General features: G+C 35.9%; 1 protein-coding gene across 1 annotated transcript in view; it reads right to left on the reverse strand.

Moving 5' to 3' along the window:
• CNTNAP4 (contactin associated protein family member 4) overlaps window positions 1-26094 on the reverse strand; it is a 275901-nt gene that overhangs the window by 16639 nt on the left and 233168 nt on the right. Inside the window, exons 15-20 of the mRNA XM_080373008.1 lie at window positions 25948-26075; window positions 12998-13168; window positions 7759-7977; window positions 3447-3686; window positions 1722-1946; window positions 234-367 (exon numbers count right to left, since the gene is read on the reverse strand). Coding sequence (XP_080229134.1) covers window positions 234-367; window positions 1722-1946; window positions 3447-3686; window positions 7759-7977; window positions 12998-13168; window positions 25948-26075 — 1117 coding nt within the window. The remainder of the gene's footprint in view (window positions 1-233; window positions 368-1721; window positions 1947-3446; window positions 3687-7758; window positions 7978-12997; window positions 13169-25947; window positions 26076-26094) is intronic.

Genomic DNA, 26094 nt, shown 5'->3' on the forward strand with positions numbered 1-26094 from the left:
ACCTTTTGAAATAGACAAAATGAACACCAAAGAGATCATCTAACATAGATTTTCACTGAGCATTGTGAGTCCACTAACTTTTGCCCTATTTACTTGAGACACTAACACGGTTTATTTGGGGGCAATTGCCTCATTGTAGCTATTTACATAATTTTGCTTTGGATCTTCTACCTTTTTATGATAATTTACCTTTTTTTTTTTTTTTTTTTTTTTTTTTTCCCTAATGGAATTACCTCTACAATGAGCATTTCCTCTTCTCTGTTAATCTTCACGTGTTGCAGTTGTCCATCAGCCATATTTTTGACATTGACGCTGAATACATCAGGATCTTGATGACTATCTAGCTTGTATCTAATCTGTAAACTTCCTGTAGGGATAAATTGAGCAAAAGGTATGGTATGCTACATACACAATGGACAGTGTAAATCATATACAGTGCCTGCTGCTTCACAGGTGCATTTGAAGAGCAAAACAAATGTTTATTTAAGGAATTAACTCTGAGGAATTGACATAAGTAAGAAATTAAAGAAGGCAACAGGAAAAGTAATAGAAATCTTGGAAACAGGATACAGTGGCAAAGATGGCTATAAACTCATAAACCTGAATGATGAGTTAAAATTTGTGCAGAAATTTTAGTAAGTAAATTTGTAATTCAGTTGAGAAACACTTGGTCTGTTAGCTTACATGAATGCAACTTACCAAATAAAATTCAGTACCTTACAAGTACTGTTCTTGGATAATATTTACACTGTCTGGACCTGTAAACCTCTGACCAGCTGACAATTCAAGTAGGATGTAGTTAATAACTTCTAGCTCATTTTCTGTTTCTTGTTAACTACCAGCATACTGGTTTTATGCATATAATCACAGAGAGACTCTCTCACAGTGGAACACAGAGGCAGCGTGGTATCCTTATTAGAGATTCCCTCCCAACTGTAGATGAACTACAACTTTCTACTCGCTTTTGAAAACAAGATCTAGGCCACTAAAGACTAAAGCATGTTCCACCTCACATGACGTGGAGGATACTACAGTTATTCTATATCCAAATTGGTACTTGGGAAAACACAGAACCTTCTTTGAGCACAGAACCACTGTGATCGCAAAGATTCAACATAGTCTGTGCAGTTTTCTTATTAAAAAAAATAAATATCTAGACATAGAAGAAAGAATGAAAAGGAAAGATCCAACTAACACTTAATGTTCAGCTTAAACAGAATGTTATATGTATTTTCACAGGTACATAAGTGAATTTTCATAGGTATATAAGTAGCTTATTAAGTTAGTTGAATGAAATGACCTCTGATTAATTTGGAAAATGGATAATGGACTTTCAAAAAGTAGTTTATTTCATTTATAATGTGGATGGCAATCAATATACTGCTTGAGTAGCACACAAAATAGACACATTTTGAAATTAATTTCAAAACTTTTAAAAGTAGGATTCCAAATATTTTACTGCATTCCTAAAGGTTTTCCAGAAATAATTATTTTTGCCAACATGATAAAAGTAAAAACAGTCATAAAAGTTGAAATGACAGTAGGAGGAATATTTCTTATGTGTAAAGTATTGCTTGGTGCAGTTCTAAAATAAATATACCATCTAATGCAACAACAGGACCACTTAGTTTTTGATTCAAATCTGATCAAATTCAGCCCAAATCTGAGTTGACAGTTATGACATTCATTAGTATTTCTAAATGGTTTATCTGAACACTTACCATTTCTGGTAAGAATAATGGAGAGGTATTCATTGTAGAAGGAGCTGACATAAAGCAGCAAGCTTGGTGTCCGTGTTGTTCGGAAGGCAAATGTAATTGCTTCCTGGTTCAGTGTCATGTCAGCATAGAAAGAAGAAGCATGAGAACTGGAATTTTTAGCTAAGGCGTAGTATTCTTGAAAATTGTACGTCACAGAACTGCCAGTCCCAAAATAGGCAGAGATCTCTGAAACAAAAAGTAATTCAGTTTTTAAATATCAAACAGGACTAGCGCTCTTCTTTCTTCTTTCTGCCACAGAACAAAATAAAATGTATTCTTAACTATTGTGATAGATGTGAAAAAGACATATCAATGGAACTAGTTAGAGAAAAATTAGACCCAAAAGCCCTTTTAGGCATGTGTCTTAAGTATCACTTGCATGAAGAAGTGGTTCTTTTTGTCTCATTTTAAACAGTTTTCTGCTTTTTCCCTATTAATCTATGTCTTCAAGCCCAACATGTCCTTTTTTGTGTGTATACTACTCCTACAGAGACATGGGTATAGCAGTTTGAATCCCAGCATATTGATTAGACTTGGCCACACCTGAAACATATATGTGGGAAAAGAAACTGGTCAGGTGGGTGAAAGAAAAGGATTATACGAACTGGATTATGTTCTTCTTATGGTTGAATCACTCAGAGAGGGCTTCTGTATCTCTGTGATACAGTAATTTCTGCTACAAGTAGAACTGCTTTAAACTGTCCTGTTTTCACACACAAACTCCACACTTCCAAAAAAATTCTAGAAATTTCTGTATTCTGGTCCAGTGTCTTTGACAGACGGTGACTGAATGTTATTACCATAGATGATCTCACACTTTGACTAACAGAAGCCACTCTGCCTGTGAAGACTCCATAAACATGGAGTGTGACCATTAGTCTCTTTTCTTGTTTGCAGGGAAAAGGAAAGTATCATTCCTCACTTGGTGGCATTAGCTCCACAGCAAAATAGGTATAGAAGGACTTCACAGGAGTACTTTATTCTTGAGGTGGCAGTGGTGGCAGGAAAGATGTGTTCATTAATTCAAAGGAACATGGAGTTACGGCATTTAAGCCACCAATAACTTTGCAGAATTATTTAATATATGGAGGAAACAAGTCATTTTTAGCAGACCAGAATTATATACAACCAAAAGTTCTAGATAAACTTTTGTTCTTAAAATTCAAACTTGATGAAGTGTGATGGTCTATTGGTATGACACCATCACCAAAGAACTCCTTTTAAATGGCTGAAAACATGGGCTCAGACCTGTTTCTGCTGATCTCATTTTTTTACAGTAGAAAGAAGTGTAAAGTTCTTCTGTTTCTTTGTTTCCCAAATTTAGTCTTGATTTTGAGATTAAGACTTGAAAGACTGAAATCTAAATGCTTATTCATAAAGTTATAGTTCCTACATTTAATATAATATAAAAGAATCAAAGGAATTACATAACACTAAAAAAAGGATGCTGATCCTCTCAGGTATGTGATTCCTGCTTTAAATAATACATAATGAACATATCCCTGTAAGACAGTGTTTAGCAAAACTTACACTTATTGAACACATTCAGCTGAATGTTTCTTTAAATTAAGTAAAAAATAAATATTTTGCAAGCATTTAGACTTATGTTTAAAGGGATGTAAAGATATTGTCCTGGACTGTATGGTCTTGTTTTCCATAATCAATAAAGCTAAAAGACACGCTTGCCTTTCTTACAGAATGGCCCACCATAGGCAGAGAAAGTGCAGTCACAGGAGAATCCACTGTATTTCTCTCTACATTTTCCACCATTCTGGCACAGGTTACCATAGCTGCTACAATGTCCAGGACATCCTGATTCCACTCCTGGTGTTATCTTTGCTCTCTCTTCAAGGTCAAGGGCCATTCCATTCAACTGTAATGAACGAATGCATCCCAAAAAACCTTTCTGCCTGGATGCTGTCCCACCTGAAATAAATTCATATAAGCTTTTAAAAATTTAAAAGAATTGATATGTAAAAACCTTTTTATGTTTTACAGTCCCTGAACAATCTACCATGAATTTCCAAGATATAAGCCTATACATGTGAAAATATTTAGACATAGCTTTAAAAGTATATCTGATCTCTTTTATTGTGACTAATTACAGGAAACCCTTGACGTTTTTAACTGAGGAAAAGTTTTTTGCACCATAGGATACCAAGCAACTATGCATATGACTTTTAATTCACAAAGCATAACATGAGACGAGATGAGATGAGACGAGACGAGACGAGATGAGAAGAGACGAGAAATGGAGAGAAGGGAAGGGAAGGGAAGGGAAGGGAAGGGAAGGGAAGGGAAGAGAAGAGAAGAGAAGAGAAGAGAAGAGAAGAGAAGAGAAGAGAAGAGAAGAGAAGAGAAGAGAAGAGAAGAGAAGAGAAGAGAAGAGAAGAGAAGAGAAGAGAAGAGAAGAGGAGAGGAGAGGAGAGGAGAGGAGAGGAGAGGAGAGGAGAGGAGAGGAGAGGAGAGGAGAGGAGAGAAGAGAAGAGAAGAGAAGAGAAGAGAAGAGAAGAGAAGAGAAGAGAAGAGAAGAGAAGAGAAGAGAAGAGAAGAGAAGAGAAGAGAAGAGAAGAGAAGAGAAGAGGAGAGATAAAGAAAAGAGGAAAAAAAAAGGAAAAAAGGGGAAAAAAGCAAGAAAAAATGAAGAAAAAATAAGAGAAGAAAAAGGGAAAAAGAAAAAAGTGGACTTAAGAGTGATAAGCTGTACAGTTTTACTCTTTCAGTATCTTACTGACTGATGAACTGATCTGTGTGTCTGTCTGTCTGTCAGTCACATGGTATGGATCATGATACCCTACAGCTGGTGTCTGGCTTAACCTATTTTGTCTCATACTGGAATCTGTGCCCATTCTTCAGTAAAAGGAAAACTCATCCCCCTCACTACAGAGGAATACCTATCAGTATATACCTCACTATCAAACATATGTGATAAAGATACAGGGCAATCCTAAGACTAATAACAATTGTTGCTTCATCTGTTTTCACTTGTGTTTATTTTTGGCATCCTTCCTGACAGCTAGCATTTTATTCATCCTGATTGCTTAACAAGGTGTGCAATCTACATATCATCTCTCCTGTCTTTTGCTGCACAACATACTCTGATATTTGTCATTTCTTGTCTTTTAAAAAGTAGAAGTGGAAAATACTCCACAAGATGCAAGATTGCTAACTATAATTATCATGTGTTTCCATTTAACTTTTGGGTAAATATTTCCACGTGATCATGCATTTTGATCCTTTTCTATGTCATAGTTTGTAAAATCGTTGGTGTTTCATGGAAAATCTTGACATAGCTGTTGTTATTTAAAGTTATAATGGCACAAAACCACCTAACAACATGAAGATTTTATGTTATCTCTGCTAAAATGAGCAGGTTTAGACTTTAGTTCTTCTGAATTCTTTGGAAAACCAGATTTTATACAACTAAAAAGTAAATAAAGAGGGTGTTAGGCTGAAGGAGTCACAGTCCCAGTAGGGTGGTAACCGACTGATGGGTAACTATGGCAGGTACTAGGTAGGTGAACGAGATGACATTTGAGTAAAGAGAGCCTCTGCTAACATCACTCTTAGGACACTGTATGTTTAATTTTCTCTAGATCCTTGCACTGGCCTGAGCAGGCACTTCTGAGTCTGTACCAGTGGACTGTTAGTGGAAAGAGTCAAACAGTAAGTCTCATTATTCCCTCCTCTGAAGAAAATTGTATTTCATTGAAGAGAAGAAATTATCTTATTATTAGTTGGAGTTATAAAAATTTGTATTATCCAAAACACGGGTTTAACTCAAACACAAAATAACCTAGACACCATATTGATCCACATGGCAGTATTGCAACTGCAGAAACATTACAAAAAAAAAAAAATATCTTACTGCAGTAACAGCAAACCCTCACAAATTATATTCAGAAAATGCATAACAGAAATTATTCATAGGAATCACTATCATTTGCCATGTCACACTTTAAAAACACTGTTTTACCTGCATAAAAATAACAAAAATACCATTTTTATTAATTCTGCTCCAAACTATTTCAAAATAATTGCACAAACTCATCAGGGATTTCAAGGTACACAGTATAATAGTGAATGTTATTTCCATTTACTCCCAGGATCTTCAAGAATTTTCAGAAAGGAAAAGAAACCCACAACACCAGAAGCAAAACAACAGACTCACTCTCCTAATACAATTATTCACCTGAACATTATCTGAAGAAAACAAGATAGACAGCTTGCTTCTCAATAGGTCAAAGCAGTTTTTAAATTGTCAGCTCCATACAGAAGATGTATGTATATGAATTTACTAGAATTTATCAATTATTTGACAGAAAAAAAATACTCTATTCAATGGCCGATTACTACATAAATAATTGCTAGAAATTGAAAATGTCAATACAAGTTAGTACAGTATTTATTTTGTAGAAGGCTTAGAATTACAGATCAATAAATTGTCAAAATAATTAGAAAATTGTTTAGACTTGACATTACCATAAACACCTGAGAATTAGACCATTTCTTAGTCTTGCTTCACAGATCAAACCTTGCAAATTCAAACTGTTTCTACAAGAGCAGTTACAATAGTAAGTCAAGTCAGAGGACAGCAACATAATTTATTGCAGCATAGTAAACAGGAATCTCCCGGCCCTTCTGTTTAGTTCTAGTCCATTACTGTGAACATAAACTAATTTAAGACTTTCTCTAACTCTACAATAGCTAATATCTTGGATGTCTTCTCAGTTATAAAATCCTTCTCCATGCTTTTAATCAAAATATAAAATTTTTCGCTGTTTGGTCTAGTCTCCACCTTCTACTTTTGATACCTTTTAAGGCACAGGTCAGAATTACAATCCCAACATACAAGGGTTCCCTGTCCATTTAATTTTTTCCTAAGGATCCACAGTTTCCCTAGCTACAGTTTCAGAACACCATTCCCCTTAAATGCACTCCTTCCCAACACACAGCAAACAAAATATATATTCATATAGTATGATGTGTCTCACAGCCGATCTAGACAAAGTTCTGTTTAAAAGTAGAGCAGGCATTACATGATCTTATACTGTATACCATACATATACACCAGAAACTTATAAGTTCATAATATGGCACTATTACAGTAGGAACACTACCATGTACATAACACAAAACTCTACATAGCTATATAATAGCTAAATAAACATTAATTAGTTTTTTGTTATTCTATTTCTGTTTTTCCAGTGTTTTATCCAAATACATTAATGTCATATTTTCTAAAGTACAAAGGCAGAAACATTCAGGTAAACTTCTTCCTTTGAAGCTTTCACAGTTTAGACAGAACTAACCATAGATCTGAATTTCTCCTGGTTGTGTGAAATCAAAGAATAGTCCCTTGCTCTTGTTTCCAATACTAAGTAAACACAGTCTGATTATTTCATTAAATGTGTTAGCAAAGGGGTGAATAGATCACAGATTCACAGAATTGCAGAATGGTTTAGGTTGGAAGAGACCTTTAAAAATCACCTCTAGTCCAACCCCCCTGCCATGGGCAGGGGCACCTTTCATTAGATCAGGTTACTCAAAGCCCTGTCCGTCCTGACCTTCAACACTTCCAGTGTTGGGACACTCACAACTCTTCTGGGCAACCTGAGAAGTTGTGGAAGAAGAGAAACAACAAAATTTCCTTGAAATTGCAGCAGTTACACATCTTCCTTCAGCAGATGACATGCTCTCAAAAAATTATACAAATGGTGGTCCTTTACTTGTTCTTCAAACAAACCTCAAAAGAAAATTTTAGTTGAATCTTGTCCAACAGTTAACCATAGGGATAAGGCACTGAATTTGTAATCTCAAAATAGAGCTACATAGCCATGGATTTTTATACAAAGAGTCTCATCTCATCCTACAAACTACTTTCAAAAGATCCAGCTGCCATTATTTTTTGCTTCACCCACCCACCCACACCCCCACCCTTTTCTTATTTTCATGATGATAACTAGGAAAAATTATGTTAAATGAGTGGAGTGCTTACCCACAAAAAGCTGGCTGTTGAGCTGCAAGCGAATATGCCCATCAAGTGGAGCACCATGAGACCTTCGAGGAAGCTGATCTACTTGTAAGGATGCCTCTTTGATGTTTCGTTCAGCCTTTACATAGTGCCACTGGTTGTCATTTAAGGAAGTGAGTGATTGCACTCTAACTTCACTAGGTCCATTTCCAACATCAAATGAAAAAATTACTTCAGATGGAGCTATAAAGAGGACAGTAATAAAAGATATTTAAATTATTTCACCATTATTTGGGTCAAAAAATCATTAAGTGGCAAAACAAGTTACTTTAAGGCCTAGACTATTTAATGGGATAAGAATAAGACATTGTTTTAGGGGAAGTTTACTTCAGGATACCTGTCCTCAAAGTTCATTATTCCTGCTCACTGACAGTGAGAACAAAGATTTGTCCACAGCACGGAAATCAAACTGTCTGTGGGCCCCTGGAGAGAACAGTAGTCAGGAAACAGTGAAATGTGCCAGCTTCATTATTTTTCAGTTTGGATAAAAGGCATTTTTGCTTATATGCTAATTGATTACCATTGTTACTGTATTTAATTAATCACCACTATAATAAAATCAAAATCTTCTACTGTCTCTTTGCTTTTGTTATTTTTCACATGATTTCTCCAAATATCGGAGGGAAAATTTTGATGTAGTTTATAAAACTATGTATACAGTGAATTAAAAATTGAGTAATTCCCTAGGCAGCTTTCACTTACATGTCTTTATAGTTTGCTTAGAAAATCATAACTGAATATTTGTAAGTCAAAAAAATAAGATGAAGAATATGCCAGACATTGAAGATTTGAAATTTATGAATATTCTTTCTGAAACTATTTCTTTCTCATATTCAAGAAAAATTGTGTGTGAAAATAAATAATCCCTAAACAAGGGATTACAATCATTTTGAATTATTAAGGATTTGTTTAAAGGACTAGAGGCCTGAGAAGATTCCATGAATCTAAAAGAACATTTCCCATTTATGTCACTGGACTCTGAGAGAAAAACAAAGCAATTAGTAGTTGAGGGAAATATACCAGCTTCAAATAACATTTTCAAGGATGAATTTACAAATTAAAAAATATAATTAAATTAAATATTTTTATTTTCTTTTCACTTTCTAAAGATACAATACACTTTTTATATCATTTAGATCCACTTTGGCCAACCTTTAGACTGAGTAATGCCACATGCTTGCAATCCCTTAAGCGCTAAATCTGGTTGCAATAAAGTATTTTTCTAGAACAGATGAACCTGGGAGACAAAAGTAAAATGAAAAATATACAAAGCATTTTGCTTCCCAAATAAAATAAGGCATAATGTGCAGTCAATTGTTAAACAGAAAACCTTTTGTAATAAATTATTTCTTCTGTTTAAAAGTAATCAGTATTTTATACAATAATATGAAATAACTAATGTTTAAAACCAGTTCCTCAGTAAAATGAATTTCAGGATAGATTTGTCTCATTTGGACAAAGTTGAGAGCTCAGTTCCCCTTTACTGAGGGGTAAAATAAAAATAAAAATTAAAAAAAAAATTAAAAAAACCAAAAAAACAAACCCAAAAACAACCACACAGTAGGAGAACAAAACCAACAGAAACTCCACGTGATTGGGCAAGAGAATTTCTGCTGAATGTTACCTGCTGTAAGGAGGTCTTTGTAATCCTCTGGACACTGTTGAAGTGAAGCCTGAAAACACAAATTCTGCTTTGAACTCACTGAATGTGCCTATTAAATAGCATATCAGAATGACAGATCTGATAAATATTACTACTGTTTAGATTTTAAAGGCAAGAAAAAACCATAATTTTGAAATAACCACTGAAATAGCGAATTATGTTAGTATCACTAAAAAAGTAATACATTCCTGAAAAGAGGGAGCCAGTCCCAGAAGTTCCAGAGATGAAAGTTCTGATAGCAAGGATGACTTTATGGTCATCTTTTGCAAGTGTCTGAAGACTGACTAGAATATGTAAGAAAAAGTGAAAAATATAATCAGTTAACATTCTGTAATATTTGAAATAATTCTGCTAAAACCAACTACAGTGGTTTACAAATTTGGAAGAAATTTGGCATTTATAAGCACAGTGGTCAAACCACCTAAAGAAGGCCATAGAATGTGAAGAGATGCTAACTGAGTTCTAAAATTTGTCCTCTTGTAACAAAGGACTGAGACGAAGAACATTTCCATCATTCCTGGGCACCAGGGGAGGGTATGTTCAGGAGTTACCTTCTGGTGCAAAAAAACTTTGTGGGCCTTACCTACCTTGGTGTTACTCAGAGATTTTCCAAACACTGCAGGGACTCTTGTGGCCCTAGTGCATTCAAACATAGGCAGAGCACAGCTATAGATTGGCAAAGTGGAGCGGAAAATGTAGTTGATGGTAATCATGGAAAGTGGTCAGTGGCTAAGGGTGGCTAAAATGACTGACGGCTAGCACAGTCAGTCATCAAGAACCATTCAGAATATCAAGGCTGAGCGTCACATGCAGAAGCAGAAAGTGATTACCAAGTAATATGCTACAGAATACAAAATCCGAGCACTTTCCATAAAGGAAACAATTTAGTTCCACTCATCACGCATCCTGGACAGTAAATTGCAAATTTGGGCAGACAAAGCCCAACAGCAGCTGTATACTGACTTTTCAGAACTATTTTGAAAGCAACTGCAGAAGACTTTCCAAGTAAACCATAGTGTTTTCAACCATACTTTAAATTTCTGTTTAACTTGTTGTTTTTAAATAGGAACCATCCTTCAGTAAACACTCAGTATAAAGTAGTTACACAGTCTTTTGGCTAAAGGATGTAACCTGCAAGTTACCTGTAAATACAAGTATTTAATAGAGTGTACCATTCACAGTTGAAGCAGCCTTGCTGTTTTCAGCGTCTACTTCTATAGAAGATCACAGGAACTCAGACAAAAATTCAAAGACCTAAGTATTTTATAATTCTGTCAGGGGGAAAAAAACCACAAACCAGAACAAAACCTACTACCCAGTATCTTCTTCAAGACAATTAACTTTTCCTGTGTTTGTAAAATGGTTAGGATGCACATCTCCATTTTTTCTATCTTCTTCACACCTTCTATTAAGATTCCTGATCTGATACTTTTTCTTTGTCAAACTTAAACTTACAGGTCTAAAAATCATTATGTCATAAATAAAAGAATTAGATATAAAGCCTGAGAACAACCAACAAAATGCTAAGAAAAGTCATTGTGTTTACAAGTATGGAATGCCAAATATTAGTGATGTAATGAGTTTTAAATAATTTCTAACACTTCCTCGTCTTAAACACAGACACCTGACATCTTCATTATTGTTATTTTTTATTATGCAAATCAAATATATTGATTTATGTGAAGCTATGAATAGAATATCAAGTGTAGGCTGGTGATTCGCATTTACATTTATTATAAAAGAGTACATGATAATGGGATCTAAATGATCTAAAAGAAATGTTCAAGTTGATAAAATATTTTTGTTTGTTTTCTTTTTTTTTTTTTTTCTTTTTACGTTTTTGGTGTTTGGGTTTTTTTTTGTGTGAGAAATATACTTTTGATGGAAATGTATATTGCTTATTTCTGACTGATATTACCTTCAGTGCAAACACACAATTCTGGCTCCACTACAAACAATGCTACCTCTGATGTAAAGAAAAGGATAAGTTTGTCTATCCAATGAATCAAGATGTTTCTGGAAGTCAAGAAACATCTCTGCAATACGGAGATAAACCTTGTTTTTAAAAAGCTGAAAATACAGTCCAATTCAGCCTTTCACTTTCTATCATGCATGACTAGTCACAAATCATATAAAAACCATAAACATAATGATTATGAATTAATGGGACAAGTGACACGAGTTTGTCTGAATATTAGTATTCTAAAGAAAGAGTTATGGTCTTCTGCCAACTGTCTGAATAAATTTAGTTATCAATCAGAAGTATTCCTTCAATGCTTCCATGATTTAACTGTTTATTTTGAAAATGAAAAATCATTTTTCACGCAAGAACATCATCATTGCTTCAGGCATTCTCCACTGAAGTGCTGTCCCTGTGTATTTTCTGTATTGGATGACACTAAGGTTATAACGCTACTGTATTTTCACCTGTTCACACAGCTTTAACAGAAGGCAGTTCATGTTCTTGGTAACCATGGTAAAACCTCTGTTGAAAACAGGATATCTTTCAAATACAGCACTACAGTTTGAGATAATGCAAACCAAATTGATTAAGCGTTACATGATATTCTATAATTAAATTGCCTGCAGAAGAGCACAGTAGGTGTTTTCCTGTTTGTTTCAATAATCTAAGACATTAACATTGGCAAAAAAACCCCAAGGAAGCAGAATATTTTACTTTTTAATAAAGATGCATTACTGTTTCTAGAGTAATCGTTTGCATTGTATGATATATATATACACACATACATATATATATATATTAATTTGTAGTCTTCAGTGGAAAATACTACAATGGATTTGTAAAAACTTGAAGAACTGTCTAATCCCAAGGTACAAAGAGTTCTAAAGAACTCTCAAAGGCACCTGTCAAGTATAAGACTTTTTAATTGATATACCATTTAAAATTAAATCAAAAGTTTTTGAAACGGTACTTCATCCTGTTAAATTTTCTCCCTTTTAATAAAGACCAGTATAAAACCAAAACAATGAGTCAACTAAGATAAAGCTTCCATTCTACATTAGTCATCTTACTGAATTTAATGAGACATTTAATTTTCTCTTGTTCAACAAAAGCTGTAAAAGTCTAAAGATGTGGGTATGTAAGAGAAAAATAATTATGAGAAAGTGTGACTAAGCCAGGATACTGGGCCACATGAGGTCTGAGTCACACGTTGTGTCTGAGTGAATTTCCCAACAGCCAGATATAATGCCTGGCCTTCAAATTTGGAGGGAGAGAATATGGTGACAAGGATACAGCGAACAAGACAAGGAAGAACAGCCTAAGCAGCCAGGGGCTGATTGCTGTGCTTTTGGACTAAGAACCCTGTGGGACAGAAACTATCTTTGAATGGATATTTGTATACTCTCAGCGCCGGGATTTTTTGGGGAATGATAAAGTTCTGATAGCAGTAGTAACAGTCATAAAGCTAGAGAACAGCTTTAAAATATTTCCCCTTTAACCTAATTCTAATTTAGTCCAACTAAAATCTAATAATAATAATAATAATAATAATGATAACCATCAGTCATGTTACTTACAGTATAACTCTATCCTTATGAAGTCCTGAATTCCCAGGTTTTCTAAAAACACTCCTGAGGAAGCAGTAGTTTTAAAGAAAAATGAGAAATCTGCACTGAGCTCTCCATGGAAGGTGGGGAAATGCAGGTAGGACGTCTCTGTGTTGAAGGATGCTGAATTCCAAAATGTTCCTGGTTGTCAATGAGAGATTAAATGATAGGTATGATGTTATCTAATATTGCCAGTACAAGTTTTATAACCGATTAAACAAAGGAAAGTGCCCAGGTGTAGGAAGGAGTTTCAATATTCAGAATCTAACTTCCACAGAAGCTTCCTGCTCAGTCTATAACACAAAAGCGGGAGTTCTAGGAGAAACAGAAAAATTATTCAGCAAGACTAGTTAAGTTAACCAAAAACCGATTAATGGGACATAAAATAAGCTAAACAGTCAAGTTATCCTGATGTATCTTTTCATGAAGTAAAGAAACACAGCAACTTTGGAATACTATACCTACATTAGCTAGCATAAACTATAACTATGATAGTTAAGTCTATTTCTTACCGAACAAGGAGAATAGTTTTGTTGTTGTTGTAGTCCAGTGAAGTTTTACTAGATGTCACAAAGACAGTAAGATGCAGCTCTTGGTAATTATGGTGGAAGGAATTCAAAACAAAACAAAACATTTTATGAAGGTATCTTCTACTTCAGTTGACTGCAGTTTAGGAATTCATCTCCATTCTTAATTACATGATAAATTCAATGTAAGTGAGTTTTACTCAAACAAGGTTATGATAACAAACACAGATATTTTGCTGGTTTGATTTTTCTTTAAGCTGGCATTTAATCATGATTTGTTACACTTTGATCCCAATTGTTAAAAGGTTTATGTAAAAATTCTAATAAAACTTCTAATAAGACTGTTTTCTGCATTTATGGTGTTCAGCTAGAAGTACCTTGTTATTATTGCTGAATTCTTACAGATCTATCTGTATTTCTTCCTTAAGCTATATTGCTTTCTAAATCAAATGAGGCATTCAATACCTTTCTGTCTAATTGAACATGGCCATTGCACATTCTCTTGATAATGCTGTGATCTGGGTCTAAACACTATGTAAAACTATGATTTTTGCTCCAGGCACTCTCTGTTTTTAGGGAGGGAGTAAAGACAGGAAAAAGAATTTTTTAAAAATTCTCTCTAATCTGCAAAATTAAACTGTGTGGTACAGCACGCACAGAGGACTGCTCCACAACCCAGTGAAATAAAATCCAAGTCTATTCCTCCTGACTTTTTAGCAGAGTTTTAATCATGGTTCACATCCTGCACCTAGAAAAACAACATGGCAGAATATTAATACGTATTCTGACAACTGCTTGCTGTGACACTCACCACTTGGGAGTACTGCCAGCCATCACAATTTAGATCAGCCATCATGACAACTTTTACATGGTAAGGCAGAGCTGTGAACAGATTGCTCAGGCTGGGAGAGGAAAGCATAGCTTTGCACCTCACTCTCTCGTGCTGCCTGATGGGCTCCTTATAGTTATTATCCTGTGCAAAGTGCTGTCAGCTGAAGGCAGTGGTCTTACATATTGGGATCGATATTAAGTCCATGTTCCTCAACTCTTTCAGGTCATGGCTCCCACAGAGCAAACTTCACCACAGTTAGGACTCAAGTATATAACAGCTATTTAAAAAACAATGGGCTGGCTGGTACTAGTAATTCAAACACAATAGGAAGTTTAATACCAGTAATTTATACAAAATTGGTAAAACATTGCTAGTAATTAGAAAAGAGACAATTGTGGCAATAACGGTCCAGTAAAGTAATGACACAATTAGCTTCAATGAAGCATTTGAATGATCTTTGTAAATCAGAATGGAGTCCTTCGGGGAGTGCAGGGATTCTTCTTCCTCTCTTGATTTCCTGTATTCTCTTATCTAGCTGTACTTTTCCTTAGCTCTGAAAATTGTGTGATTTATGAATCCTAAGCTACTTTATTGATAAAGTGGGTTAAATATAGATCTAGCAGAAGTATATTACAAAGTATTTTATGCCGTTATAAATCAGAGTGGGAAAATAATTTCCTCACTTTACATTATCTGGCTCATAGTCCACTATTTAGTGTTCTGGAACTGCCAAACACCATGTAGTTAGGAAGTCAATAATATTTAGCATTTCATCTGAGTATTAAGACTGCATTCTTCCTGTGAGTAAAAAAAGAAGACCATGTTTCTTATAAATAAAAAAGCAGCATATTTATATTGCAAAAAAATACTTTAGGTTTTGGCATATATGAACTCGTCTTGCCAACGTGAAATTGTAAACTGAAAAAGGGACAAATGAGAACAAGACAGATACATTAGCCATTCTAATGATGCAAAGATAATAAAAGCGACTGTAGAAACAATTTGCAATTGCAAATTGTAGCACTCTTCAACTTTTTAATCAAAACGGAAATCTATTTTTTATTTGTATCCATTCTTCTTCATATCTCTAAGTGTTTCATCATTCATTCTTTCAGTGTGGAACTCCAGCAGGGGTATTGAATGCTGAGGCAGAGAAAATAAAGATCTTATGTTGCTGAAAAATATTTATTGTCTAGTCTTCCCTCTCCCCCCAAAAAAACAAATTTCTAATTGACATGACACATAAAATACTACCCACCTTTCATGGACTGATATAGTTAAGGCACATTGCTGTTAATTTGATGGTGATAGTTGTGTTTTCAAAACAGCTGTGAATATGACATGCAATGTGCCTTCCATTTTTTTCTATATGCTCCCTCTTCCAGGAATTTTGTTAAACACTTAAATGGTACTGATAGAGCATCCAGCAGAGAGTGCTCTTGGCTGTAAAAGCCAGTTTCTGGTCTCTGTTATACCGACAGGATCTTTGAATTTCACTGGAATGCCGCTGTGATCAGATTATAAAAGCACAGTAGTAGTAATGTAAAAGGTTAATACTGTAGAAAGTGTGCTTATTGTAAATTGTAGAGCCTATTAGCCTGTCTGATCTATACTACTGGGTTATCTGATCTTAGTTAATGATGTTACAAGTAGATGATCTGGATTTTACCTGGTGTCTTCGGTCTGCTCCTCTCTATCTGGCCTCTTAAACTGATCTTTAAGTTATATGATCATCTACTATTTGTATCCTAATGGTTTTGATTGTTGTTTTGTTTTGTTTGGGTTTGGTATTGTTTTATTTGGGGGGTAGGGGTGGGGGTGGTGCCACTTCGCTTTATTCCTGTACAAAACCAAACAGAAAAATCATTACTACCTACTACATGTTCTAGTTACATGCTTATTCCCATATTTGCCCAGCATTTCTGTCACTTTTGCCACATACAAAAATTTCCTTTCATCCAGCACACCAAAGAGGAGGCCAAAATTACTGAGAAGTGTGCCAATTGCTTCTTCTAAAGCTGTCTTCTGTGTTAGGAAATATGACCAGCTGGCAATTGTTTGCCTCTGAGAATCTGTGGAATTCAGCTGCCCCCTCTGTATCCCTCCTTCCAGCTCTGCTACATTGCATCTTATAAGATTCATGGATTAAAAGGCCAAAAGGGAAAAATTATCTAGTTTGACCTCTCATATCACAGAATCATAGAAACACAGAGTGCTTGGGGTTGGAAGGGACCTCTGAGGATCATTTAGTCCAACCTCCCTGCTAAAGCAGGTTCTCCTAGAGCAGCTTGCTTGCATAGGTTCATGTCCAGGTAGGTTTTTAACATCTCCAGAGAAGGAGATTGCACAACCTCTCTGGGCAGGCTGCTCCAGTGCTCTGTGACCCTCAAAGTAAACAAGTTCTTCCTTATATTTAGGTAGAACTGCCTATGTTGCAGTTTGTGCCCAATGCCCCTTGTCCTGTTGTTGGGCACTGCTGAAAAGAGCCTGGCCCCAGCTTCTTAGCACTTACCCTTAAGACACTTACATGTGCTGATAGGATCCACTCTCAGCTTTTGCCAAGCTAAACAGGTCCAACCCTCTCAGCCTTTCCTCATAAAGGAGATGCTTCAGTCCCCTCATCATCTTCATAGCCCTCTGCTGGACCCTCTCCAGTAATTCCCCCTCTCTCCTGAACTGGGGAGCCCAGCACTGGACACAGCACTCCAGATGCAGCCTTACCAGGGCAGAGTAAAGGGGAAGGAAAACCTCCCTGCACCTGCTGGCCATGCTCCTCCTAATACATTCCAGGGTCCCGTTAGCCTTCTTGGCCACCAGGGCACACTGCTGGTTCATGGTCTACTTGCTGTCCATCAGAACTCCCAGGTCCTTCTCTGCAGAGCTGCCTTCCAGCAGGTCAGCCCCAGCTTGTGTTAGTGTGTGGGGTTGTTCTTCCCTCGGTGCAGGGCCCTACACCTGCCTTTGTTGACTTCATTACATTTCTTCATGCACAACTCTCCAGTCTATGCAGGTCTTACTGAATGGTGGTGCAGCCTCCTGGGGTATCAGCTGCTCCTCTCGGTTTTGTATCATCAAGAAACTTGCTGAGGGTACACTCTGCCCCTCTATCCAGGTCACTGATGAATAAGTTGAACAAGACTGGACCCAGTGCTGACCCCTGGGAAGCACCACTAGCTACAGTCCTACAGCTAAACTCTACACCACTGATCGCGATCCTGTGAGCTCTGCCATCCAGCCAGTTCAGAGTCCACTCATCTCACCCACGCTGCCTGAGCTTACCTATGAGGATGATATGGGTGTGTCAAAAGCCTTGCTGAACTCAAGGTAGACAAGATCCTGTGCTGGTTTCAGCTGGGATAGATTTTGTTTTCTTCTGAGTAGCTGGTGCAGTGCTGTGTTTTGGATTTGGTGTAAAAAAATGCTGACAGCACATGGATGGTTTTAGCTATTGCTGGGTAGTGTTTACAATAAGTCAAGGGTTTTTCAGTTTCTCAGTACCTGCCAGTGAGAGGGCTGGAGGGGCAAAAGAATCTGGGAGGGAACACAGCTAACTCAGCTGACCTAAACTAGCCAAAAAGATACTCCATACTATATGACATCACGTTGATTTATAAACTGAAGGAAGAAAAAAGAAGGGGGGGATGCTCATACTGGTGGCATTTGTCTTCTCAAGTAACCTTTATGCATGATGGAGCTCTGCTTTTCTGGAGATGACTGAACACCTGCCTGTCAATGGGAAGTGGTGAATTAATTCCTTGGTTTATTTTGTTTGTATGTGCAGCTTTTGCTTTACCTATTAAACTGTCTTAGTCTCAGGCTGTGAGTTTTCTCACTTTTGCTTTTCCAGTTCTCTTCCCCACCCTGATGCAGGGGAAGTAAACGAGTGACTGTGTGGGGCTGAGTTGGCAGCCAGGGTTTTTAGTCGTAAGGCTACCTGCAATTGTCTGTAGAAGGCCTCATTGACTTCCTGATCAGGTCACACATAGGTCACACACAGGTCCACAACAATGGCACCCACGTTGGTCTGCCCTCATAAGCTCCTGAGTTGTTCTGCAGCCACCCCTTGGGAGAGCTTAGTGCACCAGTTGCTCCCTCACATAAAGAGCAACTTCACCACCTTTCCTTGTTGGCCCCTATTTCCTATAAAGCACATAGTCATCCATGACAGCATTCCAGTCATGCCAGCTATCCCACCATGTTTCTGTAATAGCAATGAGGTCATGGACCTGCAACTGCAGACAGATCTCTAATTCTTCCTGCTTATTCCATATGCTGGGTGCGTTTGTGTACGGACATTTCAGAAAGGTGATGGAGCACACAGCTTTCCCAGGAAGGGTGCAAGAAGATCCAACATTGCCACAAGCACCCTGCGGGTGGTTGGCCTTCCGGTACCCATCTTGGCAAGCAGCTGAGGAACAGGTATCACTGCTTTGGTTGGCCTGGCTTATTCCCCGGTTGGATGCGATGGTGTGAGCATTGCCACTTTAGACCCCTCCTCCTGAGTCCCCCAGTTTAAAGCCTGCCTCATCAAGCTGGCCAGTCTGCTGCCAGACTCCCTTGACTCTTCTAGGCAGATGGATCCCTTTCCTCCCTAACATGCTGTAGTCAAAGAATGTCCCATTATCATAGAAGCCAAAACCTTCACAATGGCACCAGCCATTAAACCAAACTTGATTTGCATTATATGTCTATTTCTGGTTGGACCCTTTCCTCTTGCTGGAACAAAATAGAAAAAATAACTATCAGAAATTTTCACTTCCACCCCCAGGGCTTTATAACCTTCCTTGATTCTGCCCAGGTTCTGGCTTGCGGTGTCATTCTTGTGCACATGAAAGTAGCAGCAGATGGGCGCTTAGCTCCCAGAAGGCGGTGTTACCTCACGTGACTTCCTGCCAGGCCAGCAGCTGGGCACCTCAGTACCTCCTAACAGACTATCACCCAGCACAAGCACCTGTCATTTCTTTTTATGGTACCCAGTGTGCTGCTAGTGCAGTTTTTTCTTGCCAGCCTTGCTTGTGTGTGTCTAGAGCTGTTAAAGCTTCATATGTTTCTGGTTGTGACTTAAGGGTGGAGACTTAAGAGGAGTTCTGCTTTTGTGGGTCACTGGGGCCCAAGATTCCTCATTTGCTGTGGTGTCCATTACAGAAGCATGATTTTGAAACCACCTATCTATTTCCATCTCACACCCTCTAATACCATGCAGCTGTTTAACTGTTTCCTGCAGCTTGACCACCTGACACAACAGGTCATCAACCTGCACCCACCTTAGGGAGGTACTTGCATGACGTGGCCTGGCTGACACACCTTCCTGGCAGTACCCCTGCTGGCAGTGCTCCCCAGTGCTATTTTAATGTGCCACATTTGCTCCTGGCCATGCCCAAGCTGCATCTCTCTCGCTCGCTAGAGCTGCTGGCTCCATGCGGGGTTCTCAGCTCTTGCGTGGGTTTCCCTGGCTCTGGGAATCCCCCTGTCTGCCTTGATCTAGTGCTCAGCCACAGAACTTTCTGTTGCTGCAGCTGTGAGCCTCACCAAGTGAGGCATGGGCTACATAAATTATATAAATATTTAGGTATTTTGTATATATACTACATATATAATATTATACATACTATATATAAATATATATAAATATATGCCACAAACTATATAAATTGCCTGAATCAATTCTTGTTTGACAAAGAGTATTTATTCTAGGAACAGTATTTAATCAATTTAATTAAAAATTGTCCATTTTTGGAAAATTCACAAATGTTTATATTGTCAGCTTTAATATTTAAATATATGCGTGCACACACACTCAGCCCATTGGCTTAGCTTCAAATGCCAGCCACTGGCTTGTTTCCTCATTTTCTCTCCTGCTTTCAAGAACATTATTTAAAAATTCTAACCCTATGAAACTCATTTTAAGTTGAACATATCACCTCAGATTTTGCCTGTCAAGCAAGGAGATTGAGCTTAAGATTCTTCTCCTAAAAAATTAATCTCAAGTTCTTTTATGCAATCCTTTAACCGTACATCCTTTTTAGGTAGTGTTAAAATGTAACCACAGACTTGTATTAAATGTCTTGATTATGCAGGAAGTAATAAAGACAGTCAAAATAATGTTGGTTAGTTCGAGGTTACAACAAATATATATCAGTATTGTAAAGCTAAATAAGAGGAAAAAGTGAACACTCACATACTTATGTACCATCAGACATGCCCTAATTTCTCATGTTAGTGCAGGTAGGTGAAGCAGAATTTTTTAGCTAAATTTAGAAATTTACTGTGCTGCTTTAATGAGGGTATTGCTTATGATCAGTTAATATATTTGGTCTCTAAAATTATTACATCCCGAACTCACCCTAGATCATTTTGGTTTTTTTTTTTATTTGTCTGTATGTTTTTTTTGTTTTGTTTAAATGTCAAACTGGAAACACATTCAGTGGATTATCTGCTCACATTTACCTGCTTGAACTGTCATTCTGTAATTGAATTTATGTTTCCTTTTTTTTACTATTATTATTATTTTTATTTAAGCAAGTATGTGACACTCCACCAAATATCTTACTATGATACAAGTGTCTGACTTCACCTGTATGGCCTTTACCATTACAGAGGTCCATCAAAAGTTTGGCCAAATTTACTTTATATTAACTCATTCTGAATAAATATATTGCCTTTACATTCCTTTGCACTATCCTTATATTATGTTTTATTCAGTTAAGATCTATATGATCAATTTTACTTCGGGGCCAAGAATTAGTCTGATGCTGACAGATTATAATTATCCATTTATTACACATAAATTTAGCATAGTAAATTTTTTTCAGTGTTCTGGATGTGTTTATATGTCCTAATACTATCTGGAATTTCAGACTAATATATCAGAGTATTTCCAGTCAGTTCTTACAAGGAAAACAACAACAACTTTGAATGCTGTGTTTTTTTAAAAGTAACCATACTGTCTGTCTTTATTAGAATTTGATCAACATCTGGCTTTTTCTTGAATAATGGCAAAAAACCATATATATATATATATATATATATATATATAATGAAAAACATAGTATTTACATTTATTAATGGCCCAAAGGTTTAGTTTGTACTCACGTTTCAAATTTTTCCTGTTACCATACTCTGTTGATATAGGCTAATTTGAATATTAATTTTCATTATATTTATATATTTTTTTCAATCTGATACCATCAGTACTGACATACAATTTATTAGATGTATTGTACAGCAGAAAAAGGAATATAGAAATTAATCAGTAATATATTTCAATATTGACAGAAACTCGTGAGTGGTACTTATATATACAGATCTGAGTGTCACCAGATCCTATGACATAATTTCCCTAAATGATCATATTCCTTTAGAACATCATTACTAATTTCATTGCACGTTGGTGTCTTAGAAATATATAGAGCTAACTCTAACATAAATGCTGAGAAACATTATTAATATCTGAATGAAATTTTATACATAAAAATAACTATTCTGCTATTGTTTTTCATATTATTTTCCTTATATTGTTACTCTTTTTTTTCTTTGTTCAAAAAAATATGGTTTGGTTTTCTACAAGTAACACACTTCACTGAAGAGAGTCAATCCATAAAACCTAACATAAAGAAAACAAGTACAGTAATGCAATGCTAAATGAAAGACTGAAAATAAATTAAAAAAAAAAAAAAAAAAAAGTGCAATGAAGAACAGACAACTTCTGCTGGACTGCATTTGGATTATTATATGTGACTTCTTAGAAGTACCTAATGAAGTAACTCGAACTTGGAAACTATTTCAAGAGAGTGCACGGTTTATGACAATTCAATTCAATTAACTAGTCTATTTTGCTGTGGGCATAAAAAATTATTTTTATCTCCAAGTAGATATCCTACAAGGAATAGATTATTGATGCAATAAGAATTTGTGATTTTCTGGTTTTTAATTGTTTAACAAAGTACTAAGTGTATTACAAATAAAGTAAACCTTCTCCTCCATATTTCTATAAGGTATTCAAGTCAGTTATTGTGAAGAACTTATGTGTGTCAGAAAAAACAAAGAACAAGTTTAACAAAAGGATATCCCCTATGAAGTAGTATTATATAATTTAGTTTTAGAGAATGACATAAGCAGAAATAAGCAATGTCTCCACAGAGTACTCAAATCACACTTGTAAATCCAAGAAATCTATCTTTCCTTCTTTGACAGCACTTTTGAGAAATGGGTATTTGCTACTAGATCTTTTTTGTGTTCTGCACCTATCCAAAGGTGCAGAAGAAAATAAATGTTATTAAAAATGCATGTAATTAGGCCTTCATGGGTGCCTGCAAATTCAGATTAAAAAAAAAAAAATCTTGATAACATTCTGCTTCCTTCCTGCAGCTTCAAAGTGCTACTTACATGTTATTGGTATCTTATGACAGAGTTTAGACTTCATTAGTTTTGTCTAGTGTGATATTTAATGTGTAGAACTCAGATGTATAGAAAGTTTTCATTACAAAAACCACTGCTGATACATAAAGACCTTTGCAAAAATATCTAGTAAGACATACACTCAGTTTCAGTATGATGATTAAAATAATAGAATAGAATGTTGATTGTAATGTATATAATTATGTTGTATATGAGCAAAGATATTAATATGATTTAATACAATACAAAATATATATACCTATGACATGTCCTATATTAAATATTATTATTCTATAAAATCCAAGTAATAAAGTTGTGTGATAATGCTATATTATAGTTATTATATAAAACACATGATACAAAACATATGGTAAATAATATATAACATATTATATGATACTTCATGTCTATATATGTTATATTGTCATACAACTATTTTACTTAACATCTTGCACTTCATTTTTATGTCAAAATTCTATGATTTTACATTAATTTTTCTTTCAGAAATTCTGTATTGCTTTATCAAATTTTAGTCCCTACCTCTTTAAAAGCATGCTGTCTCTTAATTATCTTGGTCTTTATGATATAAACACCTCATAAAATTGCATTATTACTGCTTTCATTAAACAATTAAAGTGAATGTTCCTTTTCAATGTGTTTGCTGTATTATTAGCATTAACTATTATATTCTGAAAGATCTTTTCATTGAGATTATTTCAGTGCCAAATTGCTTCCTTCTGAAGACAAATTCTACAACATGGTCTGATATTACAAAAATTTTCTCTGACATTCAGATGACTTCTTGTGCTTGTCCTCCTGATATTTTAGACTTCTCTATTTCAGCTTGTCTAGAAATACTGTGATCATTTAGCATCAGTGTGAAATTTTGCAGCAATTCAATCACTCAAACTAAGCAAATATCAAATAAAGGCAGGGAGGTCAATGGGTGTCAGAACTGTCTGTATGTTTTAATGATTCACCCACGGAAGCTAGCTGGCTTCTGTGTTTTAAGATTTGTGATAATTGGGGTCAGGTTATGTAATTAATAGTAGCTGGGAACTTGGTGAGTAGTGAAATTGAAATTCTCCCCACTTATTAGTACTACACAAGCTGTAAATATTTCTGTTTCATCGTTGTCATTGTCTCTCATTTCATTGTCCCTGGCTATACTGAAAGCCTTCTGTACCATAGGCTCTATAAGCATAGCCAGTCAATTAAGAAAGGCTGTTACCCGCCTCTGCTCAACACTTGTTAGACCCCATCTACATACTGCCTCCAATTTTAGGCCCTCCAGTACAAACAAAAAAATTGATGAAGAGAAGCATGTATGGGGAGGCCACCAGGATGTTCTGGTCTGGAGAAGTTTTCCTGCCCTTCAGGCTGAGGGACCAGGGCTGGTTTAGCCTGGAGGAGGAACAGCTTTGTCAGGGACCTCACAGCATCCCCCAATACCTAAGGCAAAATCATCAAGAAGACAGAGCCAGGCTCTTTGCATTGTTGTGTGAATATCAAGGACAATGGGTATAAGTAAACAACAGAATTTCACACTTGATTGAAGTGAAAAAGAAATCTTCAAAGTCAGCCAAGCAGTGGAGCAGGCTGCCCAGAGAACTAGTGTGGGCTCCACACTTTGAGGGTTCAATCTCCAATTTGACAAAGCCCTGAAAGACCTGGTCTAAGCTCATGCCCGATCCTGCTGTAAGCCAGACACCTCCTTAAGGTCCTCTTCACTCTAAATTATACCATAATCCCATATATGATATGGGATTATGATTTAAACCTCATGTTTTAATGATCCTTTAATAAGTAGTTTAAGTCATCAGCTCACAACCAAATTCCAGACAAGTGAAAAGGAAGCACCAAAAGGTTTGTTGGATGTTGGGTGGTTTCTTTTCATACCTAATAAATTTTTGTAAGAAAATTTGAATGCACTGCTGTAATACACATCTGCTAACAAATCTTCCAGGCACAATTGCCCTGACAAGTCACAGGAATGGAAGCAGAGATGACATAAAAATAAATACATGCAAATTTATATTTATTTATCCATGCAGTCTCATGAATGAGCCTAAAAGTACATAAGTACATTTCAGCAATTCTTTTCAAGTACTTCTTTACTGGCTTTCATTTCCTCCTTTTCATAAAGGCTGAAGAAATTTGAAAAACAAACACAACATCATATGTTGAAGGAGTAAAAACACATAAGGAATAAAATTAGAAATTTGTAATTATTTGAAACAATCTGAAGTTTATGAAAACTCATAGGGTAGCATTTGATAAAGAAATTAAGCATTTTAAATAAATATTTTAATCCCTTACTTAACTTTAGAAAAGTTCCTGCCCATTCAATTCTTCACTTAAGATATTTAGGATGATCTATATCACTGCTTCTCCTGACTTTTGATTAGAAACAGCAGCAGCCATAGAATTTTGTGCAATAGTTTACTATTGAACACAAACCAAATCTAATTTCCTTGCCAATGAAGATGGAAATTAATGAAATCAGAAATGTCATCACAAATCATCAGTAAGATATCAGTTTTGCTCCAGTTGTCTTATTACTTTTAAATCATTTCTTCACACGTTATGTTTTCCTGGTTACTGCATACATATTCAGGATGTATAAACTTTACTCTTTGAATTACTGTATAAATTTCTAAATTTTAAATTCTTATGTGGAGTCGAATTTTTGCTCATATATTTTGTATACACTGGATGAATCTCCCATATTTTAGTTTTCCTAGTTGCACAAATACTCAGAAGAATTAATAGGTCTACGATTTGGTGATGGAGGCGTGCATATCTAGTGAAGGGTATGTCCCCAAGATATGTCAACCTGTTATAAATTCCCCTTCTTGTAATGCTTTATTCATAACTTAATTCAAATTGCATAAAAACATTGGATTTTGTACTCAAAATGCCAGTTTGAACACTATACTATTTCTGTCTTCATTATTGTTGTGTATCTCCAAAAACGTATCTTTACAATTTTACCCTGATTTGCATTGGACCATAACACTTTGTCTTTTTCCTTTCTAATTACTAAAAAAACTTGGTGAATTTTTTTTCAAAAGTGTATCTTAGGCTGTTGAGCAAACAGTTTTTAAAATGTATTGCAGTCAAACACCATTGTTGCTTAGCAAAACTCTGCAGTTGTTACTTACTGTCACCACGGCAAAGCAAAGGCCCCAGTTTGTAAGCTGCTTCAGAATTTGGTCTGTCAGTATCTGTGATCACAATTTCAGTTACTGGTAGATGCTCCTTGTAGGAGAGGAATCCAGTATCATTAGTCCTGTAAAGGTAAAATGAAA

The sequence above is a fragment of the Falco punctatus genome (assembly GCF_963210335.1).
Source record: "Falco punctatus genome assembly, chromosome: Z".
Taxonomy (NCBI): Eukaryota; Metazoa; Chordata; class Aves; order Falconiformes; family Falconidae; genus Falco; species Falco punctatus.